Source organism: Vitis riparia, chromosome 5 (assembly GCF_004353265.1).
Source record: "Vitis riparia cultivar Riparia Gloire de Montpellier isolate 1030 chromosome 5, EGFV_Vit.rip_1.0, whole genome shotgun sequence".
NCBI lineage: Eukaryota > Viridiplantae > Streptophyta > Magnoliopsida > Vitales > Vitaceae > Vitis > Vitis riparia.
The window spans coordinates 22738341-22756650 of record NC_048435.1 but is presented as its reverse complement, the minus strand read 5'-3'; the positions used below and the strand labels follow the sequence as shown (position 1 = coordinate 22756650).

The 18310-nt window shown below is 37.8% G+C and overlaps 2 protein-coding genes across 2 annotated transcripts in view; one reads left to right on the top strand and one right to left on the bottom strand.

Moving 5' to 3' along the window:
- Positions 1 to 331: 331 nt before the first annotated feature.
- On the top strand, positions 332 to 5650 carry LOC117914743 (probable transcription factor PosF21). Its single transcript, XM_034830198.1, has 4 exons — positions 332 to 1669; positions 3963 to 4095; positions 4307 to 4391; positions 4907 to 5650. Exons 1-4 carry the CDS (start codon positions 999 to 1001, stop codon positions 5293 to 5295), a joined length of 1278 nt encoding a protein of 425 aa, XP_034686089.1. The 5' UTR covers positions 332 to 998; the 3' UTR covers positions 5296 to 5650.
- Positions 5651 to 5743: 93 nt separating this feature from the next.
- LOC117914741 (electron transfer flavoprotein-ubiquinone oxidoreductase, mitochondrial) overlaps positions 5744 to 18310 on the bottom strand; it is a 28028-nt gene continuing 15461 nt past the window's right edge. The window contains exons 4-18 of the mRNA XM_034830197.1: positions 17630 to 17711; positions 17330 to 17438; positions 16701 to 16747; positions 16524 to 16598; positions 15965 to 16081; positions 14914 to 14982; positions 14189 to 14281; positions 13657 to 13759; positions 10557 to 10681; positions 10197 to 10246; positions 10011 to 10077; positions 9148 to 9227; positions 8421 to 8549; positions 8260 to 8326; positions 5744 to 8010 (exon numbers count right to left, since the gene is read on the bottom strand). Of these exons, the coding sequence (XP_034686088.1) occupies positions 7927 to 8010; positions 8260 to 8326; positions 8421 to 8549; positions 9148 to 9227; positions 10011 to 10077; positions 10197 to 10246; positions 10557 to 10681; positions 13657 to 13759; positions 14189 to 14281; positions 14914 to 14982; positions 15965 to 16081; positions 16524 to 16598; positions 16701 to 16747; positions 17330 to 17438; positions 17630 to 17711 (1297 nt within the window). The 3' untranslated portion in view covers positions 5744 to 7926. The remainder of the gene's footprint in view (positions 8011 to 8259; positions 8327 to 8420; positions 8550 to 9147; positions 9228 to 10010; positions 10078 to 10196; positions 10247 to 10556; positions 10682 to 13656; positions 13760 to 14188; positions 14282 to 14913; positions 14983 to 15964; positions 16082 to 16523; positions 16599 to 16700; positions 16748 to 17329; positions 17439 to 17629; positions 17712 to 18310) is intronic.

Below are 18310 nucleotides of genomic sequence, written 5' to 3'. Positions count from 1 at the left end.
AAAATTTCTATAATTTCCTTTGTATGTTTAGTTCTAATTAAGATTTTAACTTCAAAAAAAAAATTGCAAAAATATTGTAATTATCCAAAAGGTATGATGAAATATCAAAAAGAGCTTCTTTCTTACAATACAAAATGTGCCTGAAATCCAACAACAAAAAGGATATTTCCCAAAGTCTGATCACAGCCAACAAGGGAGTACCTCCTCCGCACTCCATCTCAAGATCGGACGCCCAGAAATTTTTTAGAAAAGCATCGGACGAGAACCATGTAGAGCGCACGTACACCGGAGCAACATGGAACCTCTATATAAGCACGAGCCCTTACATAGACCATCAGCTTCGCTCGGAAGCTTCGTTTCTTTTCTCTTCTCTCTGTCTTCCATGTGATGAGTCGCTTCGATTCGGTCTGTGAAAAAAAAGCTTCTCAATTCTCTCCATTTCTATATTCAAAGATCTAACCTTTGTTGAATTGGAGAGAAAGTTCCAGGGAATTTGTGTCCTCCCTCTTCTTTCCGTGTTTTTCCTGGAAAGTCGCTGATTTTCCCGGAAAATGTCAGGCGTTAATCCCAATGTGCTCTGTTTGATCTTTGAGTTTTAGGGTTGGGTTGGGTTTGGTTGTGTTCAATGCGTGTTTTGGGTCTGGTTGCTTGTTGGTTTTCTCGGAATTTTTGTTGTTTGGTTTGTTTGGAGGTCGTGGAGTGGTCAGATCTTTGTTTCTAGGGTTGTGTTGGGTTTGGTTGGCCTTTTCGATGTTTTAGGGTTTATGTTCAGAATCAGTTGTGTAGAGATTCATGTGGGTTTTATCTCATGTCCTGAGTTTCCCATTTTCAGGAATTTGAATGAGAATCTTCTTTTTCTAGGGTTTGTTTGTCAAGATTTGAAAGCTTAGTTCGCGTACCTCTTTGTCTTAGTTGGATCGTTGATTTCTAGGGTTTTGCTTTGTTGGGGAAGAATTCGTCTGTTTTTCTGGGGTTCTCAGGGTTTGGAGTTCTTCTAGATGGACAAGGATAAATCTCCGGGGCACGGAGGAGGCTTTCCACCTCCGTCCGGGCGTTACTCTTTCTCTCCAACTGGGAATTCATTCAATGCGAAACCCGAATCATCATCTCCGAATTTGCCTCCGTTGCCCGTTGGCTCTGGCTCTGAATCCTCTCATTTCGGGCACGGAATTTCTCCGGATTCTAATCGTTTTAGCCATGATATAAGCCGAATGCCCGATAACCCGCCAAAGAATCTGGGTCACCGGCGTGCCCATTCCGAGATTCTTACTCTTCCCGATGACCTTAGTTTTGATAGTGATCTTGGCGTGGTGGGTGGCGCTGACGGGCCTTCGTTCTCAGATGAGACCGAAGAGGACTTATTTTCTATGTACCTTGATATGGATAAGTTGAATTCCTCTTCTGCAACATCGTCATTTCAAATGGGTGAGCCATCTTCTGCGGCCCCACTGGGATCCGCTTCGGCAGCAATGACTGAGAATGTAGTTGCTCGGCCTAATGATAGGCGAGTTAGGCACCAGCATAGCCAGTCCATGGATGGGTCGACCAGCATTAAGCCTGAGATGCTCATGTCGGGTTCCGACGAGAACTCAGCAGCTGATTCCAAGAAAGCCATGTCCGCTGCTAAGCTTGCGGAGCTTGCTCTCATTGATCCAAAGCGTGCAAAGAGGTAGTCTTTTCTAGATAAACCTACGTTGCCTCGAGTTACCACTTCTTAAAATAATATATGAATCAGGAAAACCAATTAGATATAGTTTAATTCATTTATGTGATCTATTTTGTTTTAAGTATAATAATTACAATCACATGTTAATGATCTTAGTGCTCATATGTCAAATCTGAATTTGAGGTTTAGTGTTTGTGAATGTGTGTTTCCATGTGTATCCATGTAGTGAATGTGTGTCTCCATGTGTATCCATGTAGTGAATGTGTGTCTCCATGTGTATCCATGTATAGAAGCCGATTCTTCAAACATTTTGGTATTCTGAGGTTTTCCATATTTTGTTATGGATAGCTGAAATAATGATTTTATGTGAGGTATCTAAGGAAGGGAACTAACTCTTCTTAAGAGAGTATACCATCAAACCTTCCCATCTTCTTCATGTCCCTTTTTTCAATTCCAAGAAGGATAAATGGTTGTGGTGGTTTGCCAATTAGTATGACAGTTTGTGGAGAAAGTTCATCCAAGCCAAAAATGGGCACTGGATGGGGATGGAGCACTCTAGAAGCAAGCGGGTCTCTTGGAGTAAGCTTATGGGAAATCAGGACAGTTATCCAAGTTCAACATGGTATTAATACTAAATTCTGGTGAGACCGATGGGTCAGCAAGAATCCGTTAAAAGTGATGTTCCCATTGTTTTTCAGTTTAGCCTCTAAAAAGGGTGCTACAGAAGTAGATTTGTGGGAAGCGGGAAGGAATGGAGGGCATTAGTCTGTTAGTTTCAGAAGGCAATTTCAGGATTGGGAAATGGATGTGGTGTTTCATTTCTTCACACTCATTCATTTGATGAGAGTGCAAGGAGTAAGGATGGACAGCTTACAATGGAAAGTAGATAGGAAAGGAAATTCTGTTATAAGTCCTACTATAGTTCTTTATGTGGTAGGAGTAGAGAGATGTTCCCACCTAAAGAAATTTGGAAGTCTCATGCCCCATTAAGAACCTATCTTTTGCATGGGAAGTAGTTTGGGGGAAGATCATAATCATAACTAGCCTCATGAGAAGAGGGGGGATGATGGTAAAGAGATATAGCCTTTGCAAAGATAGTGAAGAAATAAGTTATATTCTAAGTCACTGTAACAGGAGAAGAGGGTGGACAATGGTAAAGAGATATAGCTTTCACAAAGATAGCGAAGAAGCAAGTTATACCGTAAGTCACTGTAACAGGACTAGAATTGTGGATTCTTTAGCCGTCTTTGGGTTGAAGTGGGTGTTTCCAGACACAGTAACCTTATCTGAGGGTGGAAAGCAAAGTGGAAGGAGAAAAGGCAAAGAAAGTTGTTTTGCATGGTTCTTTTATGTTTATTTTGGTGCATTTGGAAAAATTGTAATTGAAGGATATTCTATTAAGAAGAGATGCCAGATCAAAGATTGAAGGAGACCTTTTTGAAACCCTTGTTGCGGTGGTCGGGGTATGCAATGGGGATGGAGGTTGCCACAATTTTGGAGTTTTTAGATAGCCTAAATTGTGAATAGATAGGTCGTTTTGTGGGCTATCTTATTCAGTAGATTTGCTGGCTTTTGAGCCTTTTGTATGCTACAAGTGTACATTGGGGCTGCCCCTCTTTGTTAGGTGGTATTCTATTAATATATTTTCTATTTGCCTATTAAAAAGAAGGTTTTTGTGTCTGTCTGAGTGGTATTGTTTTTGGTTTTTGTAGTAGCCTTGTTAGAGAAGGCATGCATAAGCCTATTAGAATTTTATTTAAGATCAACTGTAGCTGGTTGTATGATCATGTCCCATCATTAGTGTATTTTGATATAGCATACTAAATTATGTGAATGTTGATGTTGTTTCTTTGACAAACTTATTTTTGGAATTTATTGCGTTTTGCCCCTTTGTGATAGATTTTGTTTTGTTGGGATGTGAGATGAAGTTTTAATGCACTTTGTTACTCTCCTGTGGTTGATCTTGTAAATTTTGTTACATTAGTATTTACTAATTGGAATTCTTGGATGCATGCTAGTTACTTGAATGTATGTTGAAATGTCCATTATGCATCAGAAAACTATATCTCCACAGTAATGCCTTTTGGTTGTTTGGATCTTCTAACTCATATGTGGGGTTGCTCAGCAAACATGTTGCTACGACTTTGTACTTTGTTTCCTTTAGTTAGATCCCTATGGAAAATTTTCCTTCGTATAAATTTCATTCATATCACAAGGAAAAAGGCATGTTACTGCCCATTTCTGTATTTTGCATTATCAGCATACTTATTTGTGTCCTTTATTTTCCACGTAATAGGATTTGGGCAAATAGGCAATCTGCTGCAAGGTCAAAGGAAAGGAAGATGAGATACATAGCTGAGCTTGAACGTAAAGTACAGACCCTGCAAACAGAAGCAACATCATTGTCTGCTCAGTTGACCCTGTTGCAGGTAAATTACCCTTGTTCACCAAATACTCCTTACCTTTTTAGTGAATGCCCACTTGTTGGTGAGTGGGATATAGTATAGATGTTAGCTGCCTATATTTTCTCACATGTTTAACATGATTTGAGTATCGTACCTTGTTTAGGAAAAAATAAACTAGCTTATACTACTAGAATGCAAATATGACAATATTTTCCTTGTGGTTTTTCATGATCAGAGAGATACAAATGGTCTGACGGCTGAAAACAGTGAACTGAAACTGCGTTTGCAAACAATGGAGCAACAGGTTAACTTGCAAGATGGTAAGTCTTTTTCCTTTTAAATTTGTCTTTTGGGCTGTTACCTTGTTTAATAGGCAAATGGAAATAAATTAAGTGGCTCGTGACAAAAGGGGCATGACCCACATGTACAGGATGTATACAGAAGCCTGGTTTTGGTATCTCTTTAAGCTTCTTGTCTATCTTGGGGCCCCAGAAACATTGTCTTCCTGTTGAAGCCTGAGCTTGGTTTCCTTTTTCCTTTAATATGGCAGTGTAGGTGGCTGAGGCAGCAGTATGCCTCTTGTTGCTTATTAGAGTTTTCAGGGGTTACTGAAAACTGGATATGTGATGGCGGATATTGTCTTAGCTCACTCTAATGAGATGCTTCCTCTTCATGTGGATGTATTCAAAATTCTAAAACAGCGTCGAGTCCAGATTGGTTTCAAGATGCTGCTTCCCACATTGATGAACAAGGGATCTTTTGTAGAAACTTTTGGTGATTTCTTATGCTTGTCATTTCTCATAATAATATTATTGTCTTTTTGTTTCTCTTGCAGCATTAAATGATGCATTGAAAGAGGAGATCCAGCATCTGAAAGTTTTGACTGGGCAAACTATGCCAAATGGTGCACCTATGATGAACTTCCCTCAGTCTTACGGAACTGGCGCACAATTTTATCCCAACAATCAGGCCATGCACACTCTTTTAACTGCACAGCAGTTTCAGCAGCTCCAGATTCATTCTCATAAGCAGCATCAGCTTCAGCAGCATCAACTGCACCAGCTGCAGCAGCAGCAGCAGCAGATTCAACAGCAGATTCAGCAGCAACAAATGCAGCAGGAACAGCCTCAACAAGCTGGAGATCTGAAAATCCGAGGATCTATGGCTTCTCCGAGCCAGAAGGAAAATGCATCAGACACCAACTCTTCTGCTGTGAAAGAATGATGAGAAGAGGAATGCACCAGCTGGCTGGGCACTCAAGGGTCAGTGTTTGTTCAAAATTTTGTTTCAATCTCTCCGGAGATTGGACATCTTTGGTTTTTTGTTTGTCCTTTTTTGATCTTTCTCTGAGAACAAAGGAAAGTGCATGTGTCATCATAGCCCCGCTTCAAACGAAAGATGAGGAACGTGCCAGTCAGCAGCTAGGTATTAAAGGGTCAGTATGGGTTCAAAATCCTTGTTTCAGTCTGTTGTCAGATAGGACATCTTTGGTTTTTTGTTTATCCCTTCTAGACATCTATATGACCTTCTTTCTTAGGTATTTAATTTCATTTATATTTAATTTTAGTTGAATATTGAACTGTGGGTTATATATTATATATGATATATAGTTATATGGCTCGTTTTTCTGCAAGTTAGGGTTTCTCTGTTTCTCATACAACAAAACAAGATAGAAAGCATTAAGACTCTGCTCGGAAGGAAGCCTGCTTCCATGATCTGTAATGAGGGTCCTTTCTTAGACACAATTAACCTGTTACCTGATTGGCTGATTGAGCCCCTCCAAATAAAAGAGCATCCTCCCTCTCTGAAGAGGTGCGTGATTTTGTTTTTGATAGGCCAAAAGGTGCATAATTTTGTGGATCCGCAAGCCCTCTTTCCTGAGACAACCAACAGGTATCCCTTACAAAAGAATGCTATTAATTCCTTAAGAGCCTTAGAAGCAGGGTCCAAGTCAAGAATCTTTTCATCAGAACTCAACCCAAAACAGAAGGTTTTGAGAAGGACCTATTCAAAGAGCTTATTCTTGGCAATGACAGTGGCGTAACTCTTTACCAAATCAGAACAGGGATATAGAGTCCTCTATGAAGCTCTCCTAGACAAGATCTCTCCTGGCAATAGCATATGCTTCCTGAGTACTCTCTCTGTCTATACAGTGAAACCAGTGCCTCCAAACAGAAAACATGATCCTTGACTTAACGCATCAAATGTCCATATCTCCAGGATCCCGGTGTCTCTTATCTCACCCAAGAAATGACAATTGAGGAATAACCCTCAACTAAACAACCATTAAGGTTCCTACACTGAGCTTCCTGGAAACCCAGCAAAAGCACTCCCATTATAGGTGTAGAAAAGTGAATAGATGGAACTTTCGTGATCCAACCAAATGCCCTCCTGATCCTAGAGTAGTCTAATTTCTTGATAAGAGGAGCCAAAGTAAGCTGGCACTTAGATGAAGCATCTTCACAAGAGCAAACCACTATCCAATCATATAAATATTGTTTATTAGGGCACTATATGCACATACACAGACAGGAAAAAGAATTAGACGACTCTCTTGTAGCTCCTTAAAAATTTCTCAGACCATTCTCCAAATCAGTGAGGCAAGAGCAGCATGCCTACGGAAAAGGGTATTTCCTTCACTTGGCCTTCTACATGTCCTAAACTAATCTTTGGCCATAACAGTAATCAAAATAGCAAACCCGATGCTCTTGAGATGAACCTTAAGCCACTTTCTCCAACAAAATCCAGAATCATCACAAGAATTGAAGTAGATATCGATTAACATGATTATGTCTTTTCAAAGCCCCATTTCATAGATCACCTCCCTTCCTTGATATATAGTTCTCTACTTCAATACATAATTCTCCAATTGATTAGCCCAAAAAATGAGATCAAATGTCTTCTTTTGCCCAAGGCCTTAATTGGGAGCTGTAGTCCCCATGAACGACAACATTTAGAGAGTTCCCCAGCCACTTTGCAGGAAAAACATTTTCTCATGCAAGGTACGGAAAATTGTGACGACATAACCTGCATTTAGAGACAGATGAATATCTCTGCTGCTGGAGTTCTCAACTTTCGTTGAATGCAAAGTTCAGCTTGCTCCCCACCCACAAGTTCCATTAGACTGGCTAGTGAAGATACAGTATTCCTTAACTTTGTATGCATGAATGTGAAGATCGAGAAAATGATATCATGCCAGGCTGATATGCTAATACAGGATAATATTCTTTTGCATGATACATTCAAGTGTGACATGCATTGCTAATATTAATTTCAATTGACCCTCAAATTCCTAATGAGGGTGGAGCTTCCTGGATAATAATATCTCGAGAGCAGGTGTAAAATGATTCCTCTTAAATTGGCAAATGTCCTGGAATGTCAAGTGTGGGGTAGGACAGCTGTGGTCTGCTTCACAAAGAACAAACTATTTGTACGCATGCTGGCAGTTCAATTGCTAAACGGATGCCTTCCCAGGTCTCACTAGGTGGTCCTCTTTCCAGAATGAGGCGGTGCAAGCAGGGGTTGAGATTATACTTTTGATCTTCTTCACTGGGTTATGACCCATTCATAGTGTCAACACATGGTGGACAGTTCAGCTTGGGATTTGTTGGTTTTGGGCCCTAAAATCCAATGTGTTCTTAGATAGACTTTCCATGCCTTTTACATGTTAAAGATGACTTTTACATGCATGGAAAGATTGCAAATATAATGATTTTGGATTGGGTTATCATCAAATTACCATGTCACATTCTGAGGACTCTGCATTAGGTAGACTTTTATTTTTGGGAGGATGAATTATGGTTGGTTTTGTACAAGATCCTTTATTTGCAGCAACAATGAGAACTTGGGGATAATCTACATAACTGAGTAGCCTGGGCCCCCGCCGCCTTCTGGCACCGTCCACTCAATATTTTGCTTTGGGTCCTTGATATCGCATGCCTGAAAAATTATCAAGCCAAGTTAATACAAAAAACTAAACTCTATACTGGATTATGTGTTTCTCAATCCCTCATCTGTACCAATACTACCTACGGATATGGCCAGCCTTCATATTAAATACTATTACTTTTCTCTTCTTAAAGTCTACATCTTTTCCCTATATATGTCAGCATGTCTGCATGTATGTTGGGCATGAGACATCTTTAGCATGTGGTTCCAACTACTTTTCCAAATGGGTCTGGATATTACCTTGCAGTGTAGGCAATTTTGAGCATTTATCTGCAGCCTCAGCTCACCCTTTTCATCTGGGACGTACCTACATTTTACAACAAGATGAAAGAAGTATCAGAGGTGGTCCAATCCAATTATAGATCTCATAAAGCACAGGCTAAGATGGGATGCATGTTTACTCATATACACGTGCAGGACAATATCGTGACTCAGGTCCAGCAAAGTCCGGCAAATTTACACGTTCAGGAATCTGGGGGTCCCTCAAGTGAAGATGAGATGGTTGGTCATGATCGTGATTCGTGTTGCTCCTGAATAAGCAAATAAAAAAAAACACATCATTGTTGAACATTATCATTAATATCATGGCTTCATCTCAACTATTTAGGGTTTGGAGCATCCATCTTGTTCCCTAATTTTATTCCATCAAGGCTAATATTTCCTGTTAAAGCGTAACGATCTAACCCTTTGGTACCCATATCTAGTGATGATTATTATCACTATACTGTTGGTTATGATGATGATTTTGAATCCACCAAGAGTCTCAATCATGGGGCAGCTACATGCTTGCTCCAGTATTCAGCTCACCCAGATTCATATTTCCATCGAGTCCAAGTCCTTGAGCTTTTTGCTACCTAAACCCATTTTCTCTTAGATATGGCAGAATACATATTTAATCACGACAGCATTTTTTCTTTTAAACTTCTACCATGGCTCATATGTACGCTTTTTTAAAGGTTTTCATGTATTCTTCCTCATGTCCTAGGGTTCCCTCTCTTTTTGCTACTTCTATTTAACTACAAAAAGGTAATGCCCCTTAAAACATTTAATGTTGAAACCCAAATTCTAATATGCCTAATAAAAGATCCATCAATTGAAAATAGAAAAAAGAGCCTGTTTGTCAAAAACCTGTATAGAGATGTTGGCACATCAAAAGATACAATCCCATCTGGCTTTGGGTATTGAATTGGAGAGTGTAACTGTGCAACCTGCAAATGAAAGTGCACGTTCAGTATAGTTTTGGCAACAAACTAGCTCAGTCTTAGCCACTAGTAATATTAAATATGCTAGAATCAGAGGTATTTTAAGTAGGATTTATTATTAGGTTTTTGTGACCATACATTAAGAAAATGCCAGTGCTGGCCTGATGTCACACTCCAAGGACATTCTATTGGTGGGTTCTTGAATCAACCATGTCCTTAAAAATTAAGTGGATGCAACAATACTAACCATTCTATCAAAAAGTCAAATTTTGACAGCTATACAAGGATCATTGATTATCAGGAGAAACAAACAACCGCGTCCTCCCAACCCAACCCCACAAAAAGAAAGGAAAAAAAATAAAATCACATGGGGCAAAGATAATAATAATAATAATAATAATAATAATAATAATACAAACATCAGTGATACAGATCACATCTTTATATAATATTTAACGATGAGTTCTAAACCGTGATAAGGATCACATACCAACTAAATACTGCAGTTGTTGTGGACTGGTTATACCAACTAAAAAGCTTATGTTTTTTATTATGTTAATTGATTTTCCCCCATCCAAATCTAAACCTGCTTATGACTTATTGTTGTAATTCTTGCTGAATTTTCAATACAATCATCACCTTTGGTGTCAAATAAGTTCACACATCTCTTTCCTGGAATACTTCTGAAAAACTGAATTTTTGCAGTACTAATAATTCAGAATATCAAATTTATCACAACGCATGAAAGTTCAAATCTAAGATTGGGATTATTGAACAGTTGCGACTCACATCTGTTGCTTCATGATCAGGTTTCCCATGCTTCAATGTTAAAGGAGATCTACCCTTCAGAACATAGCTGCCAAGCACAGAAATTCAATAAAGTGTTGTTCCTTTAAAGAATAAAAAAGGAAAGAAAGTGAGAGTATTCATACTGCTAAACTACATTTAGATTAATCTAGCAAAGCTAAAACTCACTGTTCTAAAGCACTTAAGGCCAAACCAGGAACGAGCCCATACTCAAATGCCTACAAGAAAGAAACAAATCGAATCAAAGAATCAATAACCCACAATATATTTAAATACAGGGCTGTCTAGTTTTTTCATATACAAGATAATCAAGATGACTCTTCGATAAACAGAAGTTGAAACCATCCTCCTACTAGACACTCAAATGACATGTTGCAAAATGTTCAAAGGCTACCAACACAACATGATTGAACCAAATGATTAAGTTAAATAGAATATGTACAAGGCAGCCCTTGTAGTATACACTACCACTAAGTGAGAAAGGATGATTAAGAAAGTTAAGAGAATACACTTAATTGTCTCACTAACCGGACGGTAATTCCGAGCTTTATGAAGTTCTTCCCATATCCATGAATTCCTTAGACCATCCCAATATTTTTCCATGCTCGAGCCTTCATGAAGTACATCAAATGCAGCTTCTGCTGCCAGCATTCCTGCAAAGAACATGTGAGGTCAGAAATGTGCATGAAGTATGCAACCACAACTTTATAAAATTGTTCCAAATGAGCAGAAACAACAGTTAGCAATAAGAGAAGCATGAATTGTGATTATGCTAAAAAGAGTCAAATCACAAACACCTAAGAAGTAACAAGTGTCTCCCATTTTTTTTGGCACTTTCAATATATTCTTAGTTGCTCATCAAAAGAGGTAGCCAGTGTTTCCCCCAAGTTCTAGGTTTCCTTTTTGATAGGCAAATGAGAAAATATATTAGAAGTGCCTAAGAGGCAGCACGACATAGTACACAAGAAGCAAACAATAAACACCCAGTGTAGGCGAGGACCAAAAAAAACGTCTCTTTTCTTTAAGTTTAGCCAATTCACAAAATCTACCATAGTCGTTATGGTTCTCTATGTACACCCTATCCCAATTCACAAAAATATATATAAAATCGGATTTGATTGCTTGGTCTGACTACTCAACATGATTAAAAGACCTCATGTTCCTTTCCTTCCAAAGAGTTCAAAACAAGCACAAGGGAGTGGCCCTCCAAGCTTTTTAGTTTCTTCCCTTTTAATTGACAACAATTATAATTTCCAGAAGAAAATCTCCACTTCATCAAGTTCCCAATCATTAAACTGCCTTGAAAAATGGGGGCTCCAACCACCCCCTTCCCTAACCTACTCCCATGCTTATGCTACCCATCCATCTTTGTTAGAAGCAAAAGAGAATAAGTTCACAAAGCCTTCTTCCAAGGTTAAATCCTCACACCATAAGTCTTTTTAGAATTTAATCCTTCCCTTATTCCCAATTGAAAAGTGAGACCTACTTTTTATGCCCTCCCATTCATTTCTGATGGTTTTCCACACCTTCATTTCATATCCTTCTCTCACCCCTATCAAACACCACCCCTTCCTCCTCTTTGAACTTCCCTATTATAATTTGTTTCTATAAGGATTACTTTTTAATAGCAAATCTCCGATTCCATGCCAACCAAAGCCTTGTTTAAGAGCAAGAGATTGCAAATTCCCACACCCCTGTCCTTTCCTAAGTGGACTATGGTCCAATTAACTAAATGAGGTCTTTTCTCTAATGCACCCACTCCCCACAAAATGTCTCTTCTTTAGATCTTTTCAAGTCTTAAACTAACCTTTCTTGGAATGACAAACAAAGCCATGAAATAAATTGGAAGGCTTGATAATGTGCTTTTGATAAGGGTAAGTCTTCTTCCCTTAGACAAGCATCGTCTCTTCTACGTCACTAGTTTGTTCCTAACCTCTCCTCTATTGCATTCCCCACCCTAGAAGATGTATAAGATGCTCCCAAAGAGAGACCCAAATAGGAAGTGGGCAGCTTCCTTATTCTACAACCCAACACCACAGGCAATATTTAATATGCGAAAAGCAAATGACAAAGTTCATATACAAGGAAAATGGGATAGAAGAGCATTTCTTGTTAGGAAAAACAATTCAATGATCTATTTCGGAATCACTAGCTTCATTATCTTATGCTATCTTTGAAGCTCCAGCTGTACCATCCACAAATGTTAAAGTGCATTTGGCTCATTCCAGCTAAATGACAGATAATTTAATTTTCAAATTTCTTCATGCTATCTTTGAGCAAACAGAGGCATGGATGGCTAATTACATGTGAAGTTCAAACTCAACACACACACTTGCATGCAGGCTTGCACACACACCACAAATGTTAAAGTGCATTTGGCTTATTCTAGCTAAATGACAACCAATTTAATTTTCAAATTTCTTCATGCTATCTTTGAGCATAGGGAGGCATGGGTGGCTTATTACATGAGAAGTTCAAACTTAACAAGCACACACCTGCATGCAAACTCGCAAACACATCTTGGAAATAAAAGAGACTGGGGTATGAGTAATTTGAGAATTTGTTCCCAACTCAACCAGAAATGGAGGATTCCCCATGTTAAATTGAAAAGAATCTATTGAGCCATCACTCATGAATCTACCAATTTGAGAGCTAAACCAAGCATGTTGGGAATAGGTTCTAGGCCTTGGCTAACAAAAAATAAAAAAGCCCATGGATATAGTGGTTTTTGGTCATATTTTTGTGGATTTCTTTCTCGAAAATCCAAAGATAATGTTGAACAATCAATTTTCTAAAAGTTTAAGCTCACAGGATTTAGGCTGAATATGCATATTATGCTTCTTAACACCCTCCCTCACGTGCGGCTCTATACCTGCTCACATGCGACCCCATAACCGCATGTGAAGAGATAGACAAAATTTGGATTCATATTCAACAAACAGAGATAGACTGAATTTGAATTCATATCCAACAAACAAATGGGGAAATAAACATGTAAATTATGGAGATGTGGCTCAAACCCATGACCTCTCGCCAAACCAAGCTTTGATACCATGTTGAACTATCAATTTTCTTAAAAGCTTAAGTTTGCAGGATTTGGACATAATATGCACATCATGCTCCTTAACAAATCAAATCTTCAAAACTTCAACCTGGCTTCATGCTCCTTAACACTCCAAAATTCCACTCAAGTTTGGCTCAGCTTGCCTGTACCCCTAACTGAAGGAGAGAGTTTGGATTTACATGAGGTGGAGGAAATGAAACATTTTTTTTTAGCGTTCTTTCACAAGGTGCTAAAAGGAAGCTAGGATAGAAAAGCTGTTGACATAGTGAGAGATTTGTCTATCCCTCCTTTTGTATGTGTGTGTGTGTGTGTGTGTTACTCCCTCCACCAAACTGTGTGTGTTGAGGGAACTTCTGTACTCCTGGTTGTTTAGAATGAAGAGTACCTTCACCATACTCTTCTATTAATTTAACATAATCCTAATAGTTGCCAAAAAGAAAAAAAAGACGGTTATTGACACTGCAAATTTGCCAAGTAATGAAAATTTTGTATTAATTCAAAATGTCATCATCCAGATTTGTTGTTTCCAAATATATCAGCCAATGAGATTTCTGCGATTATTACCTGATTTCATTGCAGTATGTGTTCCCTTTATCTTTGGTACGTTTAGGAAGCCAGCTGAGCATCCAATGATTGCTCCACCTGGGAAAACTGGATATGGAATAGACTGAAATTTAACTTAGCATCATATTCATATTTGTTATAAAATACTGAAAATTCTACAATCAAATCATATGAACGCTTGAAACATTTTGGGAAGACATGAAGAAATTTTTTCCCTCCACTTGTAATCTACTCAGCTGCACATGTCATGGAACAACTTAATTGATAACCCAAAAGCACCACTCCGTAACCAGTTGATTATTGGACCATTCTTACATTTCACCATCCAGTAAAATTTTATAAATTGAGTGCTCAGGATCACACTATAAAGTTGTTTCCAGACACATGAAAATTTACACATTAAATATCATACACACACAAACACACACACACACACAAATAATTACATATACATAAATACATCTATGTGTGTATGTGTATGGTACTTGAGCATTTCCTCTAAATATTACTGGAAAAAAGGTTTCTGACACACCTGAAAACCGCCCTCATTCAAAGTGCGAGCACCATACTGGAGAACAGTCCCACCTTCGAGAAGAGGTTTGATGGCAGGATGATGTTTAAGTTTCTATTAGAAGGAAACATAACATAGAAAGATAAGCAAGAAATCAGGAGCAAAACATGGATAAATGCTTACAAGCAAATTAAGATAGACACTACACTTCCAGGAACTTTGGTAGACCCAAAATCATACTGATTAATTATAAAAAGAAAGCTATCAGAGAATTTTCCCAAGCTACTCACTCCACTTGTAATATTTTGTAGAAGGGGGCTGCTAGTTCCATCTTTTATTTTCATGGACAAGTCAATAGATAAACTCCCCAAAAATTAGTTAAATTACAATAAAATCAACTTCAAACTAATGTTTCTGTTATTGAAAACTAAGGCTTTTAAATGGAAGAGTACAGTGGAGAGGTACAAACTTATGGTCGTTTGAAAGCCAAGCTTTTATACCCATGTTAATGTATTGAATATTGAGAAGGAAAAGTAAAGGATGAAAAAAGAAAATGAGAGAAAGCTAACTCCTGAAAAAGTAGGGTCTGCAAGGTCTCTCAATTTCTAAAATTACATCAAGATCTATTCCAAAGAAAATTTACATCATGATTTCCATATTATATTGACTCCCAATACTTTCTAACAGAAACAAAGACTAGAAACAACACATATAGAACATTAATTACAAAAAGACTATAAACTTACCTGGAATTCTTCATAAGGGTTCAAGAAAGGGTTGTGATAATTCAAAGCAACCACAAGGCCAATTGAAACCTGTGTGTTGCAACCAAGGAACATATCACCACATGAGCTTCCAAAATCATTAATCTTGTAATGAACAGCATATGTCATTGGTAGTGCCTCAGAAGTTGCATAGTAATGGTACTTGCTAGGGCACCAGGAATGACATGAAAATACTATCAAAGGAACAGGTGCAAATGACAGGCGCTAAAAGCATTCAGCTTACTGTCAATGTTCACTTCTATTGACTCAAGAACTTCAATGTTAAGATGACAACTCCTGATGATATAATGTCTGATGAAATAATGGCAAACCAATAATGAGGTCAAGGATATCATGTGGAACTTGGAATTTGAGACTAAGAAATAATCCTGAGATTTGATACAAAGGTACATTATCTTGAGATTTAAATTCACTTCTCTAGTGTTCATTGTTCTTTGTTTCATATCAACCTACTTCTTCTAGACAGATGAACATGGATAATGAATACTAGAGTAATTAGACCAGGTCCACTGTTCATCTGTGTAGATACAGCTGCATGGATAATTTTAATCACAGACAATGTTCCTACAACCTACAAGGAGAATCTAATCAGCAATCCAATTTGATGATGTCAGTTTTAATCTACAGAAATGCTTTTAAAATTTGACAATTCAGAAGAGTTAGATTAACCAGCTGGTAATCTCAAGCAATTAATTCAAATTTCTAAAAAACTGAAACACCTGAAAACCAAATCCAGTCATCCTCACAAAAGCAATACATACACAAAAGGAAATAGAAGATGGGAAAAAAGAAAAAAAAAAAAAAAGATACCAAAATAAAGAAGAGAGAGAGAACACACATACATGGGGATACAAGCAACGAAGTAGACCACAATAAGACACTATGTGAACCAATTTCCATTAAATTTCACAATTATGTACTCGTTAAATCACATGATAAATTTGTGGAATAGCAACAAAAGAATACTGTCCATAGTTTGAAGTACTTAGTCATTTGACAGGGCAAATTTTACCTGTCTGTCATTCATGTGGTAGAGAAAGGATCCCCCATATGTCCTGTGATCCAAGGGCCAACCCAAGGTGTGAAGTACAGTGCCAGTCTTGTGCTTGGCCTCATCAATTTCCCATACCTGAACGAGACACCAATCAAGGATCAGGTACAAGCTATGAATAAGTGGTTGAGAACAAGTGGATGTCCCTCTTCCAAGCCGAAAAACCATCTATAAAATTTCTTTGGTGGGTGAGGTAAACAGAGGCACCAACTAAGAATCAAAGTGGCATATCTTTAAGGCTCTACTACTTTTTAAATGCCTTTAATTCTTCAAGCATTTTCTGAGACTTCTATTACAACTCACTGTTTAAAGAATAACTGATAGATAATAATATAGAGGAGAACATATAAAAAAAGTCATCAGGATTTCTGTGTTTATCAGCAGGCATTTGGAATAAACCAGGGGCAGAAGCAATTTGTTATGACATGATTGACATCTGGGAGTAGAAAGAGATTTCTCTTGCTAAATTTTTAAAATGTGTTCCTTCATGGATGAATAAACTAAGATGAGTTAAGGTTACCTCTTTTATTCCTAAAGCATAAGTCTGATGCTGTGCTTGCGCTTTTTCTCTCAAGTTGTAATCTCTCAATACTTTCTGTCAATAAGACAAACAAGTGAAAGTTTTGCTATTAGAACATGGTTTGAAACTTCAGAAATCTACGGCAACTACTGCAGGTATAAGGGTCTTTCTACAAACCTCTGATAATGATCCTCGGCATCCTTCAGCAAGAAGTGTAACACGTCCTGCATATTGATGTCACACTAATGTTTTCAATATGAGGAAGTTAATTTCATAGAGAAAAACTTGCAAATCATATCAATCTTCAAAAGCATTTTGTGTGTGTGTGTGTATGTATATGTATGTACGTATGTATGTATAGGCGTGTAAGTTTATAAATGGGCATATGGGACTTCTTATAGTTGTTCAGTTCAGATTTTGACTGCTTTGCCTCATGCACAGTGTTTTTTCTCTTTCTACCTAAAAGAAGCATAAGAAACCAGATATCGTATATGGACATAAAAACTGTTAATACAAGAACATAAGAAATCAGAAATCTCAGAGGAACTCTAAATTTAGTTTTATTATTTTAATGAGAAGATGAGGGTCTTTTTTTTTTTTTTTCCAAATTTGGAACTAATTTATCAGCCTTTTTGAGCTAAGGCCAAAGTCAAAGCCAGGCTCATGTTGAAATGACATAAACTCATGCTCATTTGGAGTCTAGCACCTTAACAAGTCTCCAAACATTATAACCATATAATAATGAAAGCATATGTGCCACCAAAATGCACAGAGAGAGAGAGAGAGAGAGAGAGAGAGAGAACAACCTCTCAACTCAACGCCATGCTGAAAATTATCCTTCTTTGAACCATCTTTGGCAATCCCCATATCATTAGTTCCAATGCCGATAACATTGTGGTTTGCATCATATAATATCTGCCAGTATTGGAAATTGTAAATGCACAAAGTCCATAATTCTCAGATATGTATATATATATATATATATATATATATATTTTTTTTTTTTTTTGCTTTTTTGATAGATATAGTTCTCAGCTAGATATGCCTATTTAGGGCAAAAACAAAATCAAAATCTCAACTAGATATATTGAGAAAACACATGATACCTCACTAGCGGCAAAGCCTGGATATATTTCTACTCCTAATTCTTCAGCTTTCCCTCCCAACCAACGTACTAACTGACTTAAACTGCATAATAAGATGCAATATATAAATTCCTCCTAAGAAATTGGAACCTTTGAACTGTGAGAAAAATGCAATTTTAAAAATTGAACACATCTAAAGAGCTAAAGAAATAAAAAGGCATCTTAAATGGTCAAAAACAATCTCTAGCAGCAACAGACAAGCAAAAAGAGCCAACAAGTATATGAGCTGCACCAGTAATTTCAGCATACTGATTTCAGCTTCTTTGGAACTGAGACTTGATAACAGTATGATAGAGCAAGCTGTCAAGTTGTTTTTCTTGAGAATCCCGGGAGAATGATGGACCTTTCTGAGACCATAGTGGAGACGGTATTTTTGCCATCTCTACGCTAGCAGGTAGTCACTTGGCTTTATGGCTTGAGGTTCTTGCCCTTCTAGAATTTGAGAAAGGGCAGGCTTTGTGTTTGTGCTGTAACCAAATCAGAGGGAATTCTTACAATATGATTAGTTGGGTTAGAGGCAGGGTTTTGTCCCTTTGGGATGCTAACTACCTGAGAGGGATTTTGGATAATGAAAGAGAGCTGATATTCTAGTTAAACAGCTTTTAGAGGTAAGTACCACCTCTTGTGATATATAGACTGGGA